Source organism: Oreochromis niloticus, linkage group LG5 (assembly GCF_001858045.2).
Source record: "Oreochromis niloticus isolate F11D_XX linkage group LG5, O_niloticus_UMD_NMBU, whole genome shotgun sequence".
Lineage (NCBI taxonomy): Eukaryota > Metazoa > Chordata > Actinopteri > Cichliformes > Cichlidae > Oreochromis > Oreochromis niloticus.
This window is the reverse complement of record NC_031970.2, coordinates 3,445,411-3,464,143: the sequence shown is the minus strand read 5'-3', so window position 1 is coordinate 3,464,143 and position 18,733 is coordinate 3,445,411. Positions and strand designations below refer to the sequence as shown.

Below are 18,733 nucleotides of genomic sequence, written 5' to 3'. Positions count from 1 at the left end.
AAGCCCCGCCCACCTGCTGTTCAACCCTTCTGTTTGACAGGAGCAGCCAATAAGAAGAAGGCTGGCCTAAATCCATCCAGTTTGATCCAAACTTGTAAAAAAATCCAATCTTTACCATCTGCTGAAAACAACCTCAACACTTTGTGTATATTAAAGTCTTTCCTTCTTTTTTTACCTCATTAACTGCTTTTATATGAATATTAAGCTCAAAGCTCAGAGTTGAAAGGACTTGATCGACTGATTTATAGAAAAACTACAGCTTGTGTTTCTCACTCGTTTTGTAGTTCAGACAAAGTTAGCACTGATCAATCATGAGGAGAAAAAGGTGTTTCAAAATTTCAAACTCAATATTTAACCAAGAGGAAGAAAATCAAGTCAGCATATCTGAGGCCCCACAAACACTGGGAAATATTTATTCGTCATCTCTGACATCTCTCTCAAATTTAAAAAATATATATTAGAGAAACAGAATATTGCAGAAATTTGATTTGCATACGAGCGTGTTCACAGTCAACCTGCCTGCTTAAAAGAGAAACGAGGAATTAAACAGGTACGAATGAGAACGCTGAGGTCAGGAGAACCATCGGTCATGGAGGTCACGGATGGACTGGATCAACTCGTCATCGGACGCTTCAGAGAGAACTGCAACACACACACACACACACACACACACACACACACACACACACACACACACACACACACACACACACACACACACACACACAGGGTTCACGTCAAACCAACGGCCTTATTTCAAAGAACAAAAATGAAGGAATAAAGCTCAGGTCGATTTCTTTCTGGGGGTTTTCATCCAGTTTCGGTGTGATGCTCTCCAGATATGACTCCACATTCTGTCCATGTTAAATCCAAAACGTGCAGTGCTGTTCTCTCTCATTTTTAACAATATTAATTTCTGAAATGTATTTATGCAGGCTGTTTTTGTAGATCAGGCGTCCTCACCGCCCAGATCTGAGTTTGTAAAAAGCTGGAGTGAAGGTAAAACAGACTTAACCAAACAAACCTGGACTATCACTCACTTTCTGATCCGTTAGCGTGAAACAGCTCAGAGTCATCATTGATGCTCTCCCAGTCTTCTGAGTCGATGTTGTCGTCGCTGTCATTGTCGTCATCGCTGTCGCCAGCCAGAAGATCAGCAATCTGAGCGTTAAAGGAAAAAAGATTAGTCTCCCCAGTGCAGTCTGAACCGTGAGGACCAGAGAAGACCTGAAACCTAAAACTCGGAAATACCCAGAACTGAGAAATACAAACAAAAAAAAACCTTTTTTAATGAGTCAAACTGCTTTTTTCTCCTCTGACGCGAGGGAAGCAGTCGCATCACTTCAACAGTTTGGAAGAAACAACCAGCACGGACTGTTTTTAGTGCCGCCGCCTCCAAGCTGGACTCAAGTTTATAAAGAACACAAGTCGCAGTATTGTGGTTAAGTTAAATCCACTGTGAGAGATGAAGTGCAGCCTCGAAGAACGCACTCTCTCCCATCTGCTACAGCAGGCGGTGCGGTGCGTTCAATGTCTCTGTTAATTCGAGTTTCCATGAATATGTGAATACGTGAAACAAGCTAAAGGAGCATTACTGTTTAAATGTAACTGCTTTTATTTTAGTTATTAGCTGTCACAATGACAACGCTGAGTGATCCTGTTGGCTCAGAATAAATCATCCATAAACAAAGAACCTGAGTAACAAGTAAATTTTACTAATACTTTGTGTAACCACAATATGAACAACAAGTTCTTCTATAGATCATATTTACTATAAGTAAATAAATAAAGTTAAACAAAACAAGACATTTATATTTTCAGTAAACTATCATTTCAAAGTGTTGTCTTCATCCATCCTTTCACAGAAAAGTGAAAAATAAAAGAAGCTGATTGGATGATGGATTCAGGGGTCGGGTACCTCTTCGTCTCTGGGCGAGTCGGCTTGTTCCTCATTCTCTGCCTCGTTGTTATTGGCCAGCTCCTCTATGAGCAGGTCTGTGTCCAAGTCATCGTCGTCGTCATCGTCGTCGGAGTCAGAGGAATCGTCATCGTCCTGATCTTCGTCGTCCTGGAAGAGCACAAATTAAATTTTAAAAAATGAACTCAATCGCGACGACCTTACATGGCAGAAACAGCAACGGGAGGAAGTTTCTCAGTAAAACAAGTTTCACAGATAATAATAATAAATTAAAGAACAGAAAAAGCAGAAGAAGAAGAAACAGCAGACAAAAGCATCAAAAGTAAGAGAAAAAGAAGCTTTTGGATAAAACTGCTCGGCTTTAGCTCATCTCCACTTCAGGTCCGCTCCCTGAGCAGTCACACACGGCTTCAATTAAAAACAAAAATATAAATAAATAGAGTTTATTAACTGTGGTCACAGTGACGGGGACACCGTGGACTCCAACCAGCTGTTGTCAGAGACGAGCCTCCACGTGGAGGTGGGGTCATCAAAACACAAAGCTGCTCAGCAAACGCTCACCTGATCGTCGTCGTCTCCCTCCTCTGCTAGTTTCTGTCGTCCCACCTCGTACAGACGACACACTGTGTCCAAGCTCGCTGTGTCCTGGTTCTGCAGAGTAAACGCAGCCCGTTAGCATGTCTGCGGTCTTACAGGGTTGCATGGGCTGTAATGGAAACAACAATAAACCCTCTGATAGCACAGATGCTGAAGTACCTCAATGACAGCCAGGTAGCAGTCCTTGGTGTCTGTACACAGGTCAAAGATGTTCCTCTTCACGTCCACAGTGGCTAAAAAACAAAAACACATATGAGAAAAACATATATATATATACTGTATTTGACCAACAGTGAGAGGAAGTGAAGCCTTACTGATGGGCTTGTAGTCCGTAGCATCGAAGGTTCTAAAGGACGAGCCGAAGGGACTCTTCATCTGCTGATCCATCGCGTCATCCTCATCGTCGGCCTGGAGCATAGCTGTGTGCGAGAGCAGGAAGAGAGCAAAACAGGTCATCGTACGTCAGAGCGGTGATTCGGCCCCTCGCTGTGCTCGTAATGACTCGGACACCTGAGCTCGTACCTCCGTACATGATGGTGGCGTTGCTGTTGAAGACCACCCTGCACTGGTCCAGGGCGGGGACGGTGTGCAGCAGGTGGAAGGTCCTCAGGTCCCACTGACACCTACTGTCAAGGGCCACGACTACGACACAACAGGGGCGACGCAGAAACACGTGCAGCTCGTTTTGTTCCGTCGTTATTACAGCTATGGTTAATAATCTGATCTTAAACTTTGATTTCAGACGATAGTTTTGGAGACTGCGCTGTAAGACCCACCCAAACTGACATTATCGTTTTTATCAGGTAATATGCATTATATGGCAGCATCAGAGGATACGATCTCCGTGTTGATGATGACTTCCAGGCCGTTGGGGTGGAAGACCCCACTGATGTTCATGTTAAACTTGTCGAACTTGTGGATGGCCTGCGACGCCCGCACGTCCCACAGCACGCCGTCGTTTAGCACCAGGTCGTCGGTGGGGTTGAAGGTGGCACAGTTCCTCTTGTAGTTGTTGGCCAGGGCAGGGTCATTGAGGGTCAGGGTCTTCTGACCCGTCTGGATGTCGTAGATCTTCAGGACACGAAGACAAACAATGAGAAACACGAGACAAACGTTCAAACCTCAGAATCAAATGAACTCCAAATCTACGTTTTCCTGGTGTCAGTAGTTTAAATGCAAATGAAGATTTTTAATTTAAGGGATTCCAGTTTTATCAATATCAACTCTTCTTCCTACTGTTATGATGAGAGGAGGCAGAACAGAACATTTTGGGCGACCTACGTTTGCGACTTGGTCTTTGGTGCCGATGACTCGGTCCTGAGAGTTTTTACTGAACTCCACGTAGTGATCGTCTGCGAAGGAGTTTCTGAAGGGGAAAAAAGACACATCAACACCATGAAGACCACAGTCCACACCTCAGGGGGTCTATGTAGTGTATACACAGGTGTGTAAAATTAAAAGTGAAGTGTGAGGGTGTGGCAGTTTTACTTTTTGATAAAGACTCCATCCATGCTCCACAGAGCCGACAGAGGGACGCTCCAAGAAGCAGAGGTGAGCAGCAGTTTCCCATCCTAAGAAGCACAAATGGTTACTTTCGAACAACAGCACACAAAAAGAGCTGAGGCTACAGCCGCTATTCATAACACAAAAAACTGAGCATAACGTCAGCTCAGGTAGTCGAGGACCGCCTCGGTGCCTGCAGGTCAGCTGATGTTATAGAAGAAAACAAATCCACACCACCAGACGTCTTCTTACATCAGAAACTCAAATATACTCAGTGCAGAATGAAATTTGTCCCTGACCCGGTCGAGGACCGTGGCCTCAAATAAAAAAAAGCATGAAATCTGCAAATGTTTGGGACCTGCTTAAACTAGAGCGACTGTCTGTCATGTAGTGAAGTGCTGCTGCACGTCCCAGCTCGTTGTGCAGGATAACAACAGGTGTGTTTAAATGTTTGTGCAGATACCCTGGAGGGCTCGAGGTGTGTGATGGCAGACGTGTGGCAGGTGTAGTTGGCCGCCTCCTCTCCCGAGAGGACGTTGTAGAACTTGAGGTGACCAGAGCAGGTTCCCAGCATCAGGAAACGCTCGCAGGCTGAGAAGGCACAGCAGGTGAAGCCGCTCTCGTCTCCGTCGCCCTCGTGGAACACCGACATTGGACGAAACCTCGACGAAGGGAAAAGAGGCAGAGGGGTGGAGAAGCAGAGGTCAATCTTAAACAGCCAAAAATAAGCCAAATAACCGTTTTTGCTGCACAGGTGAGTCTGTTCTTTACCTGCTAAATATCAGATGTCTATCCAGACACGCTCGGTCCACACCTCCATATTTGGGGTACAGCACCCTGGCACCCAGGCGGGCGGTGAAGTTGGGAGAGGCTTGTCGTCTCTGCTTGGGCTCCGGGCAGCGGTGGGGCGTGAAAAGAGAGAAAGGGGGGCATGTGGTGACCGGGTTGGGGCAGCGGGCGTGTTGTTCCCTCAGGTACTCGGTGATGATGCTGTCGAGCGTTGGAGGGGAAGGAAGGTGGCGTTCCAACTGCTTCTTCATTGCTGGAGTCTGACAGAGAGGGAAGAAAGAGTAGCTGAGCTTAGACCGTGTCCCTGTGTGAGGACTGCCATGATACTGGTGACTGATCGAACCCTGACCTGTATGAAAGCACCGTGATCCGACTTCTGTTTCAGTGCACGAAGCTTTTTCCCTGAGCTGCACGGGGCCACCGGACGTTCCCGTGAAAACAAAATCCGGCCAAGTGGATATGAGGCCTGTCCCTGAGGTGAAGGATGAGGAAGAGGAGGGGGAGGAGGAGTGGGGTGGGCAAAGGTAGATGCAGAGGAGCACGAAGGGTGAGGAGGTGGCAGGGGTCGAGAAGAAGAGAGGGAAGGAGAAACTGAAGCACCTGAGGACACGGGAGAGGCTCCGACATGGCTGGCGATGCGAGCTGCGATCCCGCCGGCTAACCTGCAAGTCCTGGGTACCACTGAGGCGGAGGGCGGGGGGGTGACACAGGAAGGGGAGGGGTTTGGACAGAGGGTCGCTACGGGTAAATTGGCCTCCTTGACGAGCGTGTTTGCCGTGTCATGAAGTCCTTTCGCCACGAGGTGGTTCCTGATCAGAACGAGGAGCTCCCTCTCGGAAAACGTGATGCGTGATTGGGCGACCACGTTGGCCCTCTGCAGGCGAGCCAACGACACGTCCGTGCCCATGAGAAGAGGTTTGCCAGACACTCGCTCGGTCAGCTCGGCGGCGAAGCGGCAGAAGCGGACGTGCTCACTTCGTTTGTCCTGCAGCACGGGCTCCTTCATCAGCTGGAGACAGAAAACAGTGCATGAACACGATGAGAAAATCCTCCAACTGCAGTGTTACTATAACTGCACCACACTGGTCTGTTAAACCTTCATGTATCATGTAGTTTTGGGGACCTCTACATCATCAGTTTTCTTGTCCTGAAAAACCTGAATAAGCAACATAAAATTGCCGGATGAAGCAGAAATGACTCATATATGCAAATCGATTTTTTTTCTCTCTCCAGTTTCAAAAGATTCAAATTTTCTTTCCACAGAGTTTAAAAAAACACATAAATACCAATATTTAAATTTTACTTGGACCTTATTATGCTTTGCATGCCTGTCTGCTTTGTTCTAATGCTGGCTGCTCACACCAATTACCGCCCACGTTTCCTATAAAGAGGGCGGCGTGTTGCAGGCCAACGAGCAGCTGCTGGACGCTGCTAACACCCTCACTTCCTGCAGAAAAGCCTTTAGTAATAGTAAAGTAATAGTTTATTAACTTTTGACCTGCAGTCAGTAAAGCTCTCCTGTTGTTTGACTTCTCTTCAGTAAAATAACTGTGCACGAGTTGGAGCCATGAAATTAAGATTTCTAATAATAGCTTTAATATTTTATATTATAAGCTGCAGTTAACCACAGTGTGCAACTTTAAGTGCTTATGAAAAGGTAGCAGGGAAGCCTTTCAGAAGATGACCGTTTGCAGATGGATGTAAATTGATTTCTGGACACAGTGAGGCGAGGAAAGCGCACTCAGCGTTCAAAATCCAAGTTTATACAGCGGCTTCGTCACCACTGTCCGGCCACCCTAAACTTCAGTCTGTTATTTTGCCACAAATGCATTAAAATGTCTTTCACACAGATGATACACCTGTGCGCACCTGCTGAATGTGGCTGCTGGTGAAGAGCGGCAGCTTGCTGATGATCTGTCTGATGGCGGAGCTGCGAGAGAGTCCGACCAGAGCTTTGCAGGCGAGAGCGCGGATCAGGTCGGCGTCCGTGATGGGCATCTTCACTGACAGCAGGGACAGCAGCACCTGGAGACGACACGAGGAACACGAGAAGCATTTCGTTTTCAGGTGATCTCTTTTTAAAACAGGGCTCACCACAGCGGGTCGCTCCACATGTTTGCTTTGGCAGATGCCCCAAAAGGATCGGGTCTCCCCCCGGGATCAAACCGGGAAAATTTCCACCGCTCGTCTGCTGCTCTTACCTTTATCCCATTGTTGTTCTGCACCACGTGCCACATGTGGGCCAGCACCCTATTGTGAGGGGCGGGGGGCTGCTGGGGATGGAGTGATGGCCTGAGGGGGGTGACGGCAAAAGCCCCAACAGAGTTCAGGCTCTGGTCAGGGGCGCACACGCAGTTTATTATCACCTGCGACGATTTTAGGAGGAAAGAGAGGAAACAAGAAAGACCATTTTCATCAGACTGCTGCACAAACGCTGCGTCTAAAACACAGTTTTATCTGATAAAATAGTTTAAACATTCAGATTCATGAGCCGATACCTGCAAATACGCCTTTAAAGTTTGTTTATAAGGAGGGACGTCTGAGACCTCACAGCCTGGTCTGACAGGCTGATGCAATAAATGATAACGTGCTGATCCTTCATGAATGTGTGCTCATGTGCTGTTAACCTAAAAGCCCACAGACTCTGCACATTTCTGGGCAAACCCTTTTCTGGAGGTTATTAAAGATGTCTCATTAAGATATTTAAACCTTCTCCTTACTTGTAGAGCAGACTTCTGGATCTCAGCATCGTTGACAAACACCTCGCCCTCTGCCACACCCAGAATGATGCTCATACCTGAAGCAGAGGTGAGAGACAGTCATGCGCAGAACACCCAAAGGTTAACAAAATGTCTCAATTACAGTGGAGCCTTTGTGCTTTTCCTCATTTACTGTCATATGCATCAAGTTCCAGCGGTGAAAGTTTATGAATGTTAATAACTTTAACGTTTAGAGACTGAGTAAGCCAGGCTGCTCTGAGCGCTCAGTTTTATCTACTCTTGGATCTGCATGATGTCCATGAGGAGGATATCCCTAATACCATCAGCCTTGAGCACAGAAGCCCCACCCACCCTCTGTCCAAACCTTCTGTTTGAGAGTGGAGCCAATCAGAAGACAGTTGGATTGTGTCAGTGTAAGATACATAAAGATTATTTCAAATCCTGAATCATTCAATGTTACATGGAGCTGGAAACGAACAGAAGTTTTAGCAGCACTAAAGGAGAAAACAACCAGATTTACTGACCCACAGTGGAAACGGGGGACCTGGTTTCATCCTGAACTTCTACGGTTTCTGCCAGGACCAGCTGGACTTTAGGAACCACCGTCAGGATGGAGAGGATGTCCAAAGCATAACGCACAGTGTCACTCCTGGTGACAAATAAAAAGCAAGACTCCAGTTACACATCAGCGCTGCGTACAAAGACAAGAGCAAAACAGAAGCAGAAAGTAAGCAAAGCTACTTTTCCACTGATTCCTTCCTGTATCATAATAACTCCCACCGAGTGCTCACAGGTATGTGTGTGAGCAGGGCTACCTGCCAAAGTAAGTCCTCCAGTCGCAGGCTGTAGATATGAGCTGCAGCATTAAGGGGACACAGGACAACTTGTAGAAGACCTCGACCGGCTCCCAGTGAAGCTGAGGAGGCCCACACTCGATGAGAAACTCCATCATCTCAATAATCTGCTCTCTGGTGTACGAATAGGCCTGAAAGCAGGAAGCCACAGACATACACGACAAATCAATACTAACGTTCACGAGTTGTATATGAAGCCAAGAGCCAAAACTAATTAATCTCCATAGACTTAAATGTCACGGCTGCTACGCCCATGTTTTATATTCAGTCTGTGCTCAGTGTTTGAACACCTTGCATTTTTAAACTTTAAGTCCTTATATCATAAACATTATACATTTAAATTGTCATTTAGAGCAAACAAACAGCTACTATGAGGTTATATGTTACGGATTTTGAAGCATCACTATAACTTATAGGTGAATATGAAACAGCTTAAATGCTACATTATAACGTTAAAATCCCCGTATTTAAATATTATATCCAAATATTTAAATCCAGATCACAAATGTGGTTTAAGAGCTGTGTTATAAGGCGGTGCTTCTCTTACAAAAACAGAACCAGGCTAAGTCACCGAGTCACATGATGATGGCAGAACTATAAAACAAAGTTTTAAACTACAGATCAAAATGAAATCTGACCAAACGACAAAGATTCACCAGCAAAAGCATTTCATCTTCACTGACCACAGGAGAAATCTGTTGTTGCGGTTTAAATAAAAAAGTGCGACAACGACTCACAAACTGCATCGAGTACCTTGTAAAACGGCTGCCGGGGAATGACGATACTGCCGTCTGATGCGTGCAGGGACTGCTTCACCTGCTCGGTCTTCACGGCGAGGTGAGCCTCAAAGTACCTTCACAAAGTAATCGATAATCAGTGAGTGTTTTCACACTTTCACCTACTTTGACACAAGCAGAGAGGAACTGCCTGCATGTCGAGTCCGTGAAAAGTACTTATTTACTTCTACCCGACAACACAATAAAGAAATACATTATATATGTACAAATATCTAAATAAAACATGGGTGCTATGTCAGATAAGGATTTTTGTTTTCGTGTTTCTACCCATCGTTTTACCTGCGCAGGGCCATGCAGGTGTGTTTGGCTGTCTGCCTGCTGGAGAACACCTGGTCATCACTCAGCCTGGACAGCTCGCTCTCCATGTTCAGGATCTCCAGAGTGCTGATCTACAAGCAGAAGAGGAGACGATGCTAAAAGTGTCCGATCCAAAGAAATGATTACTTCTGAAATTATTTTAAATAATTTAAGAGCAAAGATTCACGGCTGACCAGGTTGACGAGCCTCCGGAGGCCGTCCTGCTGGTCGAACAGCTGCAGCACCGCTCGGAATGAAAAGGAGATGGAGAAAAACATGGTGGCGTGGCAGACGCCTGACGCGTGGGACGACTCCAGCAGCCACAGAGCGTAGGACACCGTGTTGGACAGCACGCCGTCGGGCAGCGTGCACACCTGCAAACACGGGACAGTGTTCACCGACAACTGAGCTACGGTTGCTGTAATAATTCTGCACATAATAAGAAAAGTGTGGGTTAGCTTTACCCTCTCCATGGCGTCTTGGTTATACGCCAGGTAGTAGAGGCAGAGAGAAACTCCGGTTGCTGCCATTGAAGGCCTCGGGATCTCCAGGAGTTTCTGCACTCCTCCGTGAGCGATGAACTCTGCAGCAAACTTCTTATGGAGGAGCAGCGAGGCGAGATACTGACGAGAGAGCAACGACACACAGTAAGGCTGCAAACAGCGAACATCAGTTTATCAGACGACACGGTGCAGCAAATATAACGAGGAAGATTTAAAGGTTTCGTGTAGATGTGAAACAAACCACAGTGAGTGGGTTTACTGATGAACTGATTTTACTGACAAGGGGAAAATGATTTAATTTCATCTTAAAAATAAAATTTACTCATTTAAATCAAAATCATACAAAAAATGTTATATTTGGGTTTTTTCCTGTTTTCAAGTTTTCCTTTTCAGTTTGTTTTGCTTTAATCAACAATCCCTAAAATGGCATAGAAATAGACAAAAATATTCATATTAATCATAATAATAATAATCACCACACGACTACAGACTGAAACAAGAGTGAATAAACATGCAGCCGTCTTCCAACATCAGCCCTGTAATATTCACAGCTCACAGCTTCACCTACGTGAGAGTCTGCATCAGCTACCAATTTAAATAGAAGACATTTACAATTTTTAATGTAATTTTAATTTCCTTTTTCTCTGGTGAAGAATTACTGAACGCCAGAGGCAGCAATTACCTACGATTGCCTATCAGCTTACAGACGAATGAATTCCACTTTTACTGCTTCTCTACTCACATGACGGATCAATTAAGCTGGAATCAGGAGCATTCATCAAATTTTCAATGAATCTGACACCTGTCCATTATCAGAAGAGCCTCTTAGTTCCTCCAAAACCTCTACACAGGAAGCACTGAACAGTGTGTACCATCTACAAACAACTTAAGAGATGGAAGACGTCTCCCTACATGTGACCAAGTACGACAGCGTTAAAAAAAAGAAAAAAGGCCTTTATCGTAAAATATCTCTGAGGACACAGACCTCAAAATTACAAAGGAGTTTAGTCTGAACTCAGTTTCATCACATTAAGAATGAAACAAACTGTGGTGATGGGGCTGAGAGCCACCCGCAGGTCTGGATTATCTTTCACACACAGACGCTGGGACTCAGCAGGGAGGGGCTGGACTGACAAACAAGGAGAAACGTGATCTGAGCTGCTGAGAGGCTCATTAAAGCATCTCGATATGAAGATTTACTGCTTTTTGTAAGATCACTAAAAAAACCCTCAGTAAGTTCTGTCACAATAAGGTTAGGAAAGGGATGCAAACTTTTAACCCAATCAGAACACATAAACATGTTGTATACAGCGCTTTGAGTACTCAGGGAGAGTAGAAAAGCACTATATAAGAATCAGTCCATTTACCATTTAAGGCAGTCGTTCAAACAAACGTATCAATGCTGAACATGGAACAAAGTAACTGAATTAAAATGATCTAACAGCAAGTGACCAAACAGATGTTGACACACTGGAAGGACTTGCTCTCTCTGAGCATGAAGTATGAGTATCATATACACGCATGTACGAACGCTTTACACAGCGTGCATCAAAGCACAAAATCATCCACAGCATTTCATAAAATTCCCTCTACATTCATTTTTTAAAAGGAACGCCGTCATCCTTACCAGCAGGGCGTCAAAGGTGAGCTGGACGTTGTTGGTCTGTCTGAGGTCGATGTAGTTCATCAGCAGCGACCGCGTGTCCAGCTGCATGAAGACAGCCAGCAGCTGCACACAAGGAGAAGCATCTATTTAATTTTCCAAGGGAAACTGAACTGACCATTAATCATGTTCACAGAAGGAAAGCTTTACAGCAAGTAGGAAAAGCTGTTTTAATGTCTCCAGAGGGAGGTGAGTTAAGCTGAATTAATGTCCTTAATCTGCAACGACTGAATTTGAAAAGAAAAGAAAAACATCTGTGTTGAGCTGAAAGTGAACGAGTCAGATCCTTTCAAAATATCCCAGTCTTCATAAACTACGACTGCTGGAGCACAACGTTCAAAACATCTCTGCTGCAGGTGCTCTGTGGGTTATCCAGGGACCAGCTTTTCATGAGCCTGATGCTCTGTCTCTGTAATGACGTGTCTCCTGCTGCAAGGTAACGTAAACCCTTATGAAAAAACAAACAACCCAAAAATCAGACAACCCCCTTTGAGCGAGCACTTTGTGACAGTGGGAAGGAAAAACTCCCTTTTAACAGGAAGAAACCTCCAGAAGAATCAGACTCAAGCACGGGGGGGTCATCAGTTGTGAATTTCTACTTGTTAAAATTATTTTCATTCTCCCAACAGTTTCAGATTTGCGTGCCTACCTCCTGGTAATCTCCGAGCGGGGTCAGATACTGCAGGATGAGGCGCTGCTCCATGGCCGGGCTCAGCGGTGAAAGGCAGAAGTCGGTGCCGATCATCACGGAGCTCATCTCAGACCATGAGGAGGTGCTGGCCGGCTGTTCGCTGGCCTCGGTCCTCTCTGCGTCCTCTCCACTCCTGCCGGAGGAGTTGGTAAAGTTCAGTTTCTGCTTTGCCTTCCTCCCGCTGTCCTTTATAGCCTGTTTCTTCGCTCCTCCTCCACCTCTTCCTCCCTGCATGTCCTCCGTCTCCCTGGACGCAGAGTCCGGAGCGACTTGGTAAACGAAGCCTGGGAGCAGTCGAGTAGAGCTGCTGCTGCGGCCGCCGTTCTTCTGAGCTGAGCCGAGCAGAGACATGGGTTTGGTGTTGGACGTGGTCCTGCTGCTCTCCCCAGCTCTTTCATTTCTCGCCTCCTCCTCCTCCTCCGTCGTGTCTTGCTGGGCTGTTGTGACGCTTGAGGTTTGTGCAGTTTCAGCCTGAGAGTCCTGAGGTAGATTCTCTGAGGTGTGGGTGGCACTAAAGTGACTCGTAGCCTCTTGAGACTGCAGCTCGTGCAACCGCTTGATCATAACCGGCACCTGGAGGATGAGGAAACTCAGATTTTATGACGCTGATGCAAAAACTGCAGTTCCTCTAAAAAAGCACAAAGACTGTATATAAAGGATTACAGCCATTACAGACTTCATGCTTTATGAAGTCTGTGGTCAAACAGACTTAACCCTAGGATGCTGCACACTCTTAGCACTAACAACATGTTTGCTGCTGGTCTATGCATGCAGCACATTAACAAAACTAACTAGCATTAGCTGATAACGTAGCACGCCATCCTCTCATCCAAACATCATCACTTTCAAACTACAAAATGATAAAACTCCAGTGGTGAGGGATCCAAATATGGAATCTAGAACCCTGTGGATCATGTCACAACAGCCATGTCCATCTTTTACATACAGTCTTTAATTACTGCCACCGACCAGCTGAGCGTTCTCTTCTCTGTAGTTGGCCGCCACTTCCTGGTTGCTCATGGCTCGGGCCAGCAGTCCCGTGGCGTAGACACACAGCGGGCGCTCTGCTTCACGAGCCCAGCCAAACAACCTTTCAGCCAGACCCTCCTGCACAGAGAGCACAGCGCAAACACAGGTGAGCAAAGAACAGGAACAGCCTATCAGAAACAAGTGCTTATTCTGCTCACAGGAGTCACATGTCGGAAACCTTTTTATAAATGTCTCTGTGATGATTACTCAAATTATTTATTCCCATATTTCCTACAGAACAACCATCACTTCCTCTTTAATCTACACGGCAAAAACGTTTTAAAACGTATCACCCTATCATCATGAAAAGAAATGCACATTATTAAGGTGGATTTCAGTTTTGATATGCACATCCATACACTGTAATTTATTAGAACTGTATAAATTAACAAAACCCAAATCCTCTAACTCCACATGAACCACCCCAAACATGTGATCCCTCATAGTAAAAATATTTTTAGGACATTTTATAGACTTATACATAATATTTTTTTGAACGCACACACACCAGCTCTATAATCTAACAGTGATTTATGTCTAAATAATGTTTACCTTCTCTTGGAAGACGACGGCCGTCTCCAGGCCCGGGCAAATGTTCTGAAGCAGGCGGCAGGCTGCTGTGTTGAGGCTGTGTTCCCTGCTGGTCATTATGTACGTGTCCAGCAGCTGTGAAACACAAAAACAAACTTACAGTGTCGCACAAACTGTCCAGCTACCTGCTCAAGACAACGTTCACCGGCCTCGTTTCTAAACTGCGGACACATATTGGTACAGTGGCACTGATGGGGCTGTATAAAGAAAGGAGAGTGAACAAAGACTTTAAAGCAGATTTGCTTGATTCCCAGTTTAAATTGACGGATCTGGTTCGTTTTCTCACTGCGCAAATTATGTATAAAGCAACACACAACCTACTTCCTGACAATATTCTAAAATTGTTTTCTAAAAGGGAACGGAGATAGTTTGAAGAGGGAACTAAATTTAAAACATCCATGTATCAAACAACACTGAAAGCTTTCTGCACCTGTGTGTGTGTGTGTGTGTGTGTGTGTGTGTGTGTGTGTGTGTGTGTGTGTGTGTGTGTGTGTGTGTGTGTGTGTGTGTGTGTGGAGTGAAGCTGTGGAACTAAGTGAAGAACTGAAGCAATGTCCCAGCATTCCTCAGTTTAAACAGCGGTTCAAAAATACGTTTTTTGCAAAACGTAGGAGGCGGGGCTCTGATCAGGCGTTCTCACCACTACTTTCACAATAACAAGGTGTATGTGTGTGTGTGTGGGTGCACAATTATGCTTATATAAGTATATATCTGTAAATTTGTATCTCTTTTGACGTGTTACTGGGGTTATAAAAAAATAATAAATAAATAAATAAATAATACATGTAACAAATTGTAATGAAGAATTTCTGATGAGCAGCCTATAAACAGGAAAACAAAGTGCTTTTGCTTTGTTTGTTTGTTCATCTCATTTTTCCTCTGTTGTTGTTGTTGTTGTTATACTATTTTAACATGTGCAAAATAAAGATTCAATACAATACAATCCTGGCATCAGCTAAAGGCTTAAATGGCTGCTGGGTGGAGCTTCTGTACTCAAAGCGTGAAGCCTGATAAGGCTGCCCCAGCTGACGGCTCACAGAGACGTTTACTCTACATGATAGATGAAGGCAACTAAGAACATTTACACAAAAACCAACTTGTCGCACTTTAAATGTCACGCACACCACCCTCGGACCCACACTCCATCATTTGGTTTACAAGAGGACAAAAACAAGTAGCAGTCCTTACTGCATTAGTGAAGTCATCGTTCATAAAGAGCATCTTCAGGAGTTGTCCCAGCATGCAGTCAGGGTCCGCCCGTCCTGCAACGTTACACACGAGTCACAAAAGTCTGAACAATTTGAATGATTGGTTGTTGAAATCATTTTACGGAACCGAGTGTGGAAAACATGCAACATAAGGGCTGAGCGTCCAGGGCTCACCTGGATGACGGTCATCAAACGGATCCGGGTCTGCTCTGTGATACTCTCCCGTCTCTTTTTCAATCAGCTCCGATATTCTGCAGAAAACACACTGATGAGACAGGATTTCTACTCAAGATGGACCCACAGACACAGACAGACTGAGAGGCTCTGACATCACACGTCATCTGCGTCGTTAAAAGCTTAAAAAAACAAAAACAAAACCTGTTTAAGACGGACACCAGCTGCTCTGTGGGGCCTCTCTGTGCTTCTTCCCATTCGTCGAGCAACGCGGAGAGATCCGCCTTTGAATCAACAGCCATGGCAACCGCCATGGCAGCTGACACGGCACTCGATAATGCAGACGTCAGGGCGGCCGCGATGGCGGCCGACGGCTCTTCGTCTGCAGAAGACATTGCTGCCTGGAAGAGAGGAAGAGGCAGATAATTCAGTTATTCAGTGCTGTATTAGATGTGGAGCTAAAGTTAAAGAGAAAAATAATTTTGTGCAGTTTTATTCATCATAGACACTTCAGGCTGGTGCTGTAATGGTATGGAGGTCATTTCTTCTCTTTACACCATCTGAGTAATGTTGCTGTTGCTGACCATGTGCATCCCCTTACGACCACAGTGTGCCATCTTCTGATGGCTGATTCCAGCAGGATAATGCACCATGTCACAAAACTCTGCAGCAGCCGTGTGATGCCATCGTGTCAACATGGACCGAAATCTCTGAGGAGTGTCTCCAGCAGTTTGTCGATGCTATGATGCTTAATAGCACTGATTCAAAGTGGAACTGTGGAGTGACTTCAACAAGTGAGCAAAACTGGATCACATATAATTAAAACCACAAGCATGTGACTTTAAACTAAATTAAACCCAAAACAACAGAAACTGATTAAAATCCTGATTTTACTTTGGGGGATGGATGAAAGTATGAGTGGATAAAAGTACAAAATTCTATTTAATTTAATTCAAAAGACTAGAATAACATCTGTTTATGGCCTGGTTTGGTTCACTAATTCTGTCTTCCTTACACCAGCTCCCAATAAAGTTTAATGTGCAGTTTAAAATCCTGGTGATCTGTCCTCCATGATCAGACGCCTCCATACATCAGTGAGTTACTAAAACCATCCATGTGGTTTAGATTTCTGAAGTCAGACGATTAATCCTGGGAGGCTGTACCAAGGTCCAGCTAAAGACAGAAGGAGAGCGCAGTTTTGTGTTTGTGAAACTTGCTTCCATTGGACATAAGCTCTGTGGACACTGCTGATACTCACCTGTGCAGGCTTGCCTTTATTTAGTTTTTGTAGCATATTAACTGCTGTATGTGTTCTGTATTGTGAAGCACTTGTGAGTTTCGTACTTGAGAAGCAGCATATAAAAATAAGCCTTACTTACTTAAAAACCTGCTAATGCCTTTTCTGATTAAACTGTACCAGTATGCAAAATCCTAATTGTGCTGAACAATCATGAGCCAGCATGCATCTTTATGACATATTTGTTTAATTATGAAGAGATATAAATTATAACAAAGACAAGTAAAAATTAACTTTTTTAGGACTTTTTCAAACTTCTTCTGTCATCAAATCCACTCGGTGCTTCTTCAAATACTGTTAAAGTCAGGTGTTGAAAGAGCCGTTAGGAGGTTACTGCTTTTAATTTCACTTGAAATGTTTTATAATTATTATTTTTCAAGCAAAACGTGGATGTAAACTGATATCGTGTTACACCTAGGAGGCACTCGGGTCATTTAAAAAGCCTCATTCTGCGGAAAATCCAGAGGTGAGCGGTGATGTTATATTTTCTACGATACGTGTTGTTAGTCAAACCGCACTTTGAGTGCTGTAAGCACAGTCCAACCTGCTGCTGTCCGACCAACAGCAGGCTTTGTAACTCACCAGCCGCCGTCTCAGAGAGGCTCTGCGCTCAGGCATTACGGGAGGCTTCTTCACACACAAACACAGCTGTGACAGCTGGAAACACCTGTGCACCAACAGGTGGCCTCTGCACGGATACCGGGCTCAGGGGTCAGAGGGTAAGCTCAGCCCGGCTAGCAGTTAGCAAACTCGGCTAACTCGCTCTAACTCGACTCGCATCTTTTTGTTTATTTCATTTTTGTCCGACTGCCCTCCCCCCGTCACCCCTGTCCCTCCCTCCGGGTCCCACCGCGGCGAGATAAGGCGCCGAGCCCCTCTGAGCGCACTGGAAGCGGCGGTGTGCGGCAGCCTCATGTCGGACACAGTTAGCTTCTCTGCGTTTCACACGTCGCTCACCTGAGTAGCAGCTCCCTCTGCGCTCCGCTCCCTCCTCGGTACAAACTCTCACAGCTCAGCCTCACAGCAGCAGCTCGAACCGCACCGACACTCAACGTTTCACGAGAAAAAAACTTTCACGTTTATTTTCAAACTTCTCCCGGCGGTCGCACACGACGTCAACAGAACGAGTCGACGTTAGATGACGAAACACAGGCGACGCTATCCCTGGGACTTGTAGTTCAAAATTCCTGTTCTAGCAAAAGGACTATGCCACAGTGTTTCACGCCATCCCTGCTGGTGTTTTAACATCATGTATGAATTCTGAGCCCTCTGCCGCTGGATCCTGCTGTTTCCTCTGCTGAACAGATCTGTGTCCCCGCCAAAAAGAAGAAAAATAACCGTGACGTACGAACAGAACTTGTGTCCCAATGGCGTTGCTTACTGGAATAATTTATACCGAGACCTGGAGTGGAAGAAAAGTTGGACATTACCAACAAAGTAAAGGAAATATATTTTAAAGTCATTCGTCGTTTTTACCCCACCATAACTTTTCTTGTGGTGAACATCCAGGGAGTGGACATTGAGATAGTGGACTCTTATAGGTACCTGGGTGTTCACCTGAATAATAAACTGGACTGGAGCCACAACACTGATGCTCTTTACAGGAAGGGTCAGAGCAGACTCTACCTGCTGAGGCGGCTGAGGTCATTTGGAGTACAGGGAGCGCTTTTAAAGACCTTGTATGACTCTGTGGTGGCATCTGTCATTTTTTACAGTGTTGTATGTTGGAGCAGCAGTTTATCGGCAGCTGAGAGGAAGAGGTTGGATAAACTCATCAGGAAGGCCAGCTCTGTTCTGGGATGCACCCTGAACCCAGTGCAGGTGGTGGGAGACAGAAGGACTCTGGCCAAAATAACATCTCTGATGGACAGAGTCTCCCACCCCATGCATGTAAATGCTGCTGAACTGCAGAGCTCCTTCACTGACAGACTGCTGCATCCTCGATGCATGAAGGAGCGTTTCCGCAGGTCCTTCCTCCCTGCAGCTGTCAGACTGTACAATCAGAACTGCTCCCAACAAACATAGATGTTTACATCAGTGCTGTAACTGCAATAAGTTAACCAACTGATTCGCACTACAACCTGGTTTGCCTCTTATCTGTA

General features: G+C 45.4%; 1 protein-coding gene across 2 annotated transcripts; it reads right to left on the bottom strand.

Annotated features, from left to right (window-relative positions):
- Positions 1–383: 383 nt before the first annotated feature.
- On the bottom strand, positions 384–17,922 carry LOC100706874 (DDB1- and CUL4-associated factor 1). 2 transcript variants are annotated; one of them, XM_005462969.4, is made up of 30 exons: positions 17,589–17,922; positions 15,539–15,735; positions 15,335–15,411; positions 15,141–15,214; positions 13,914–14,027; positions 13,302–13,439; positions 12,291–12,905; positions 11,606–11,707; positions 9,940–10,098; positions 9,670–9,849; positions 9,458–9,567; positions 9,135–9,234; positions 8,343–8,512; positions 8,052–8,176; positions 7,528–7,604; positions 7,009–7,173; positions 6,677–6,832; positions 5,157–5,816; positions 4,790–5,067; positions 4,482–4,680; positions 4,004–4,086; positions 3,797–3,881; positions 3,353–3,586; positions 3,038–3,131; positions 2,830–2,934; positions 2,675–2,748; positions 2,480–2,569; positions 1,919–2,068; positions 1,041–1,161; positions 384–642 (listed from the first exon to the last, which is right to left on the bottom strand). In XM_005462969.4, the coding sequence occupies exons 2-30, from the start codon at positions 15,727–15,729 to the stop codon at positions 572–574; spliced, it is 4,797 nt and encodes a 1,598-aa protein (XP_005463026.1). In that variant the 5' UTR covers positions 15,730–15,735; positions 17,589–17,922; the 3' UTR covers positions 384–571. The 2 variants fall into 2 exon arrangements, with proteins under 2 accessions (XP_005463026.1, XP_025762843.1); XM_025907058.1 differs by lacking the exon at positions 17,589–17,922 and adding an exon at positions 17,214–17,459.
- Between the last annotated feature and the right edge of the window lie 811 nt (positions 17,923–18,733).

Bases quoted from the DNA above. Each gene is read 5' to 3' on its own strand.
- LOC100706874 (XM_025907058.1), bottom strand. From the start codon at position 17,249: ATGCCTGAGCGCAGAGCCTCTCTGAGACGGCGGCTG. The intron at 7,605-8,051 runs GTCAGTAAATCT...CCTCTGCTTCAG, and splicing joins GTCCCCCGTTTCCACTGTGG to GTATGAGCATCATTCTGGGT. The intron at 6,833-7,008 runs GTAAGAGCAGCA...TGTCGTCTCCAG, and splicing joins AGAACAACAATGGGATAAAG to GTGCTGCTGTCCCTGCTGTC.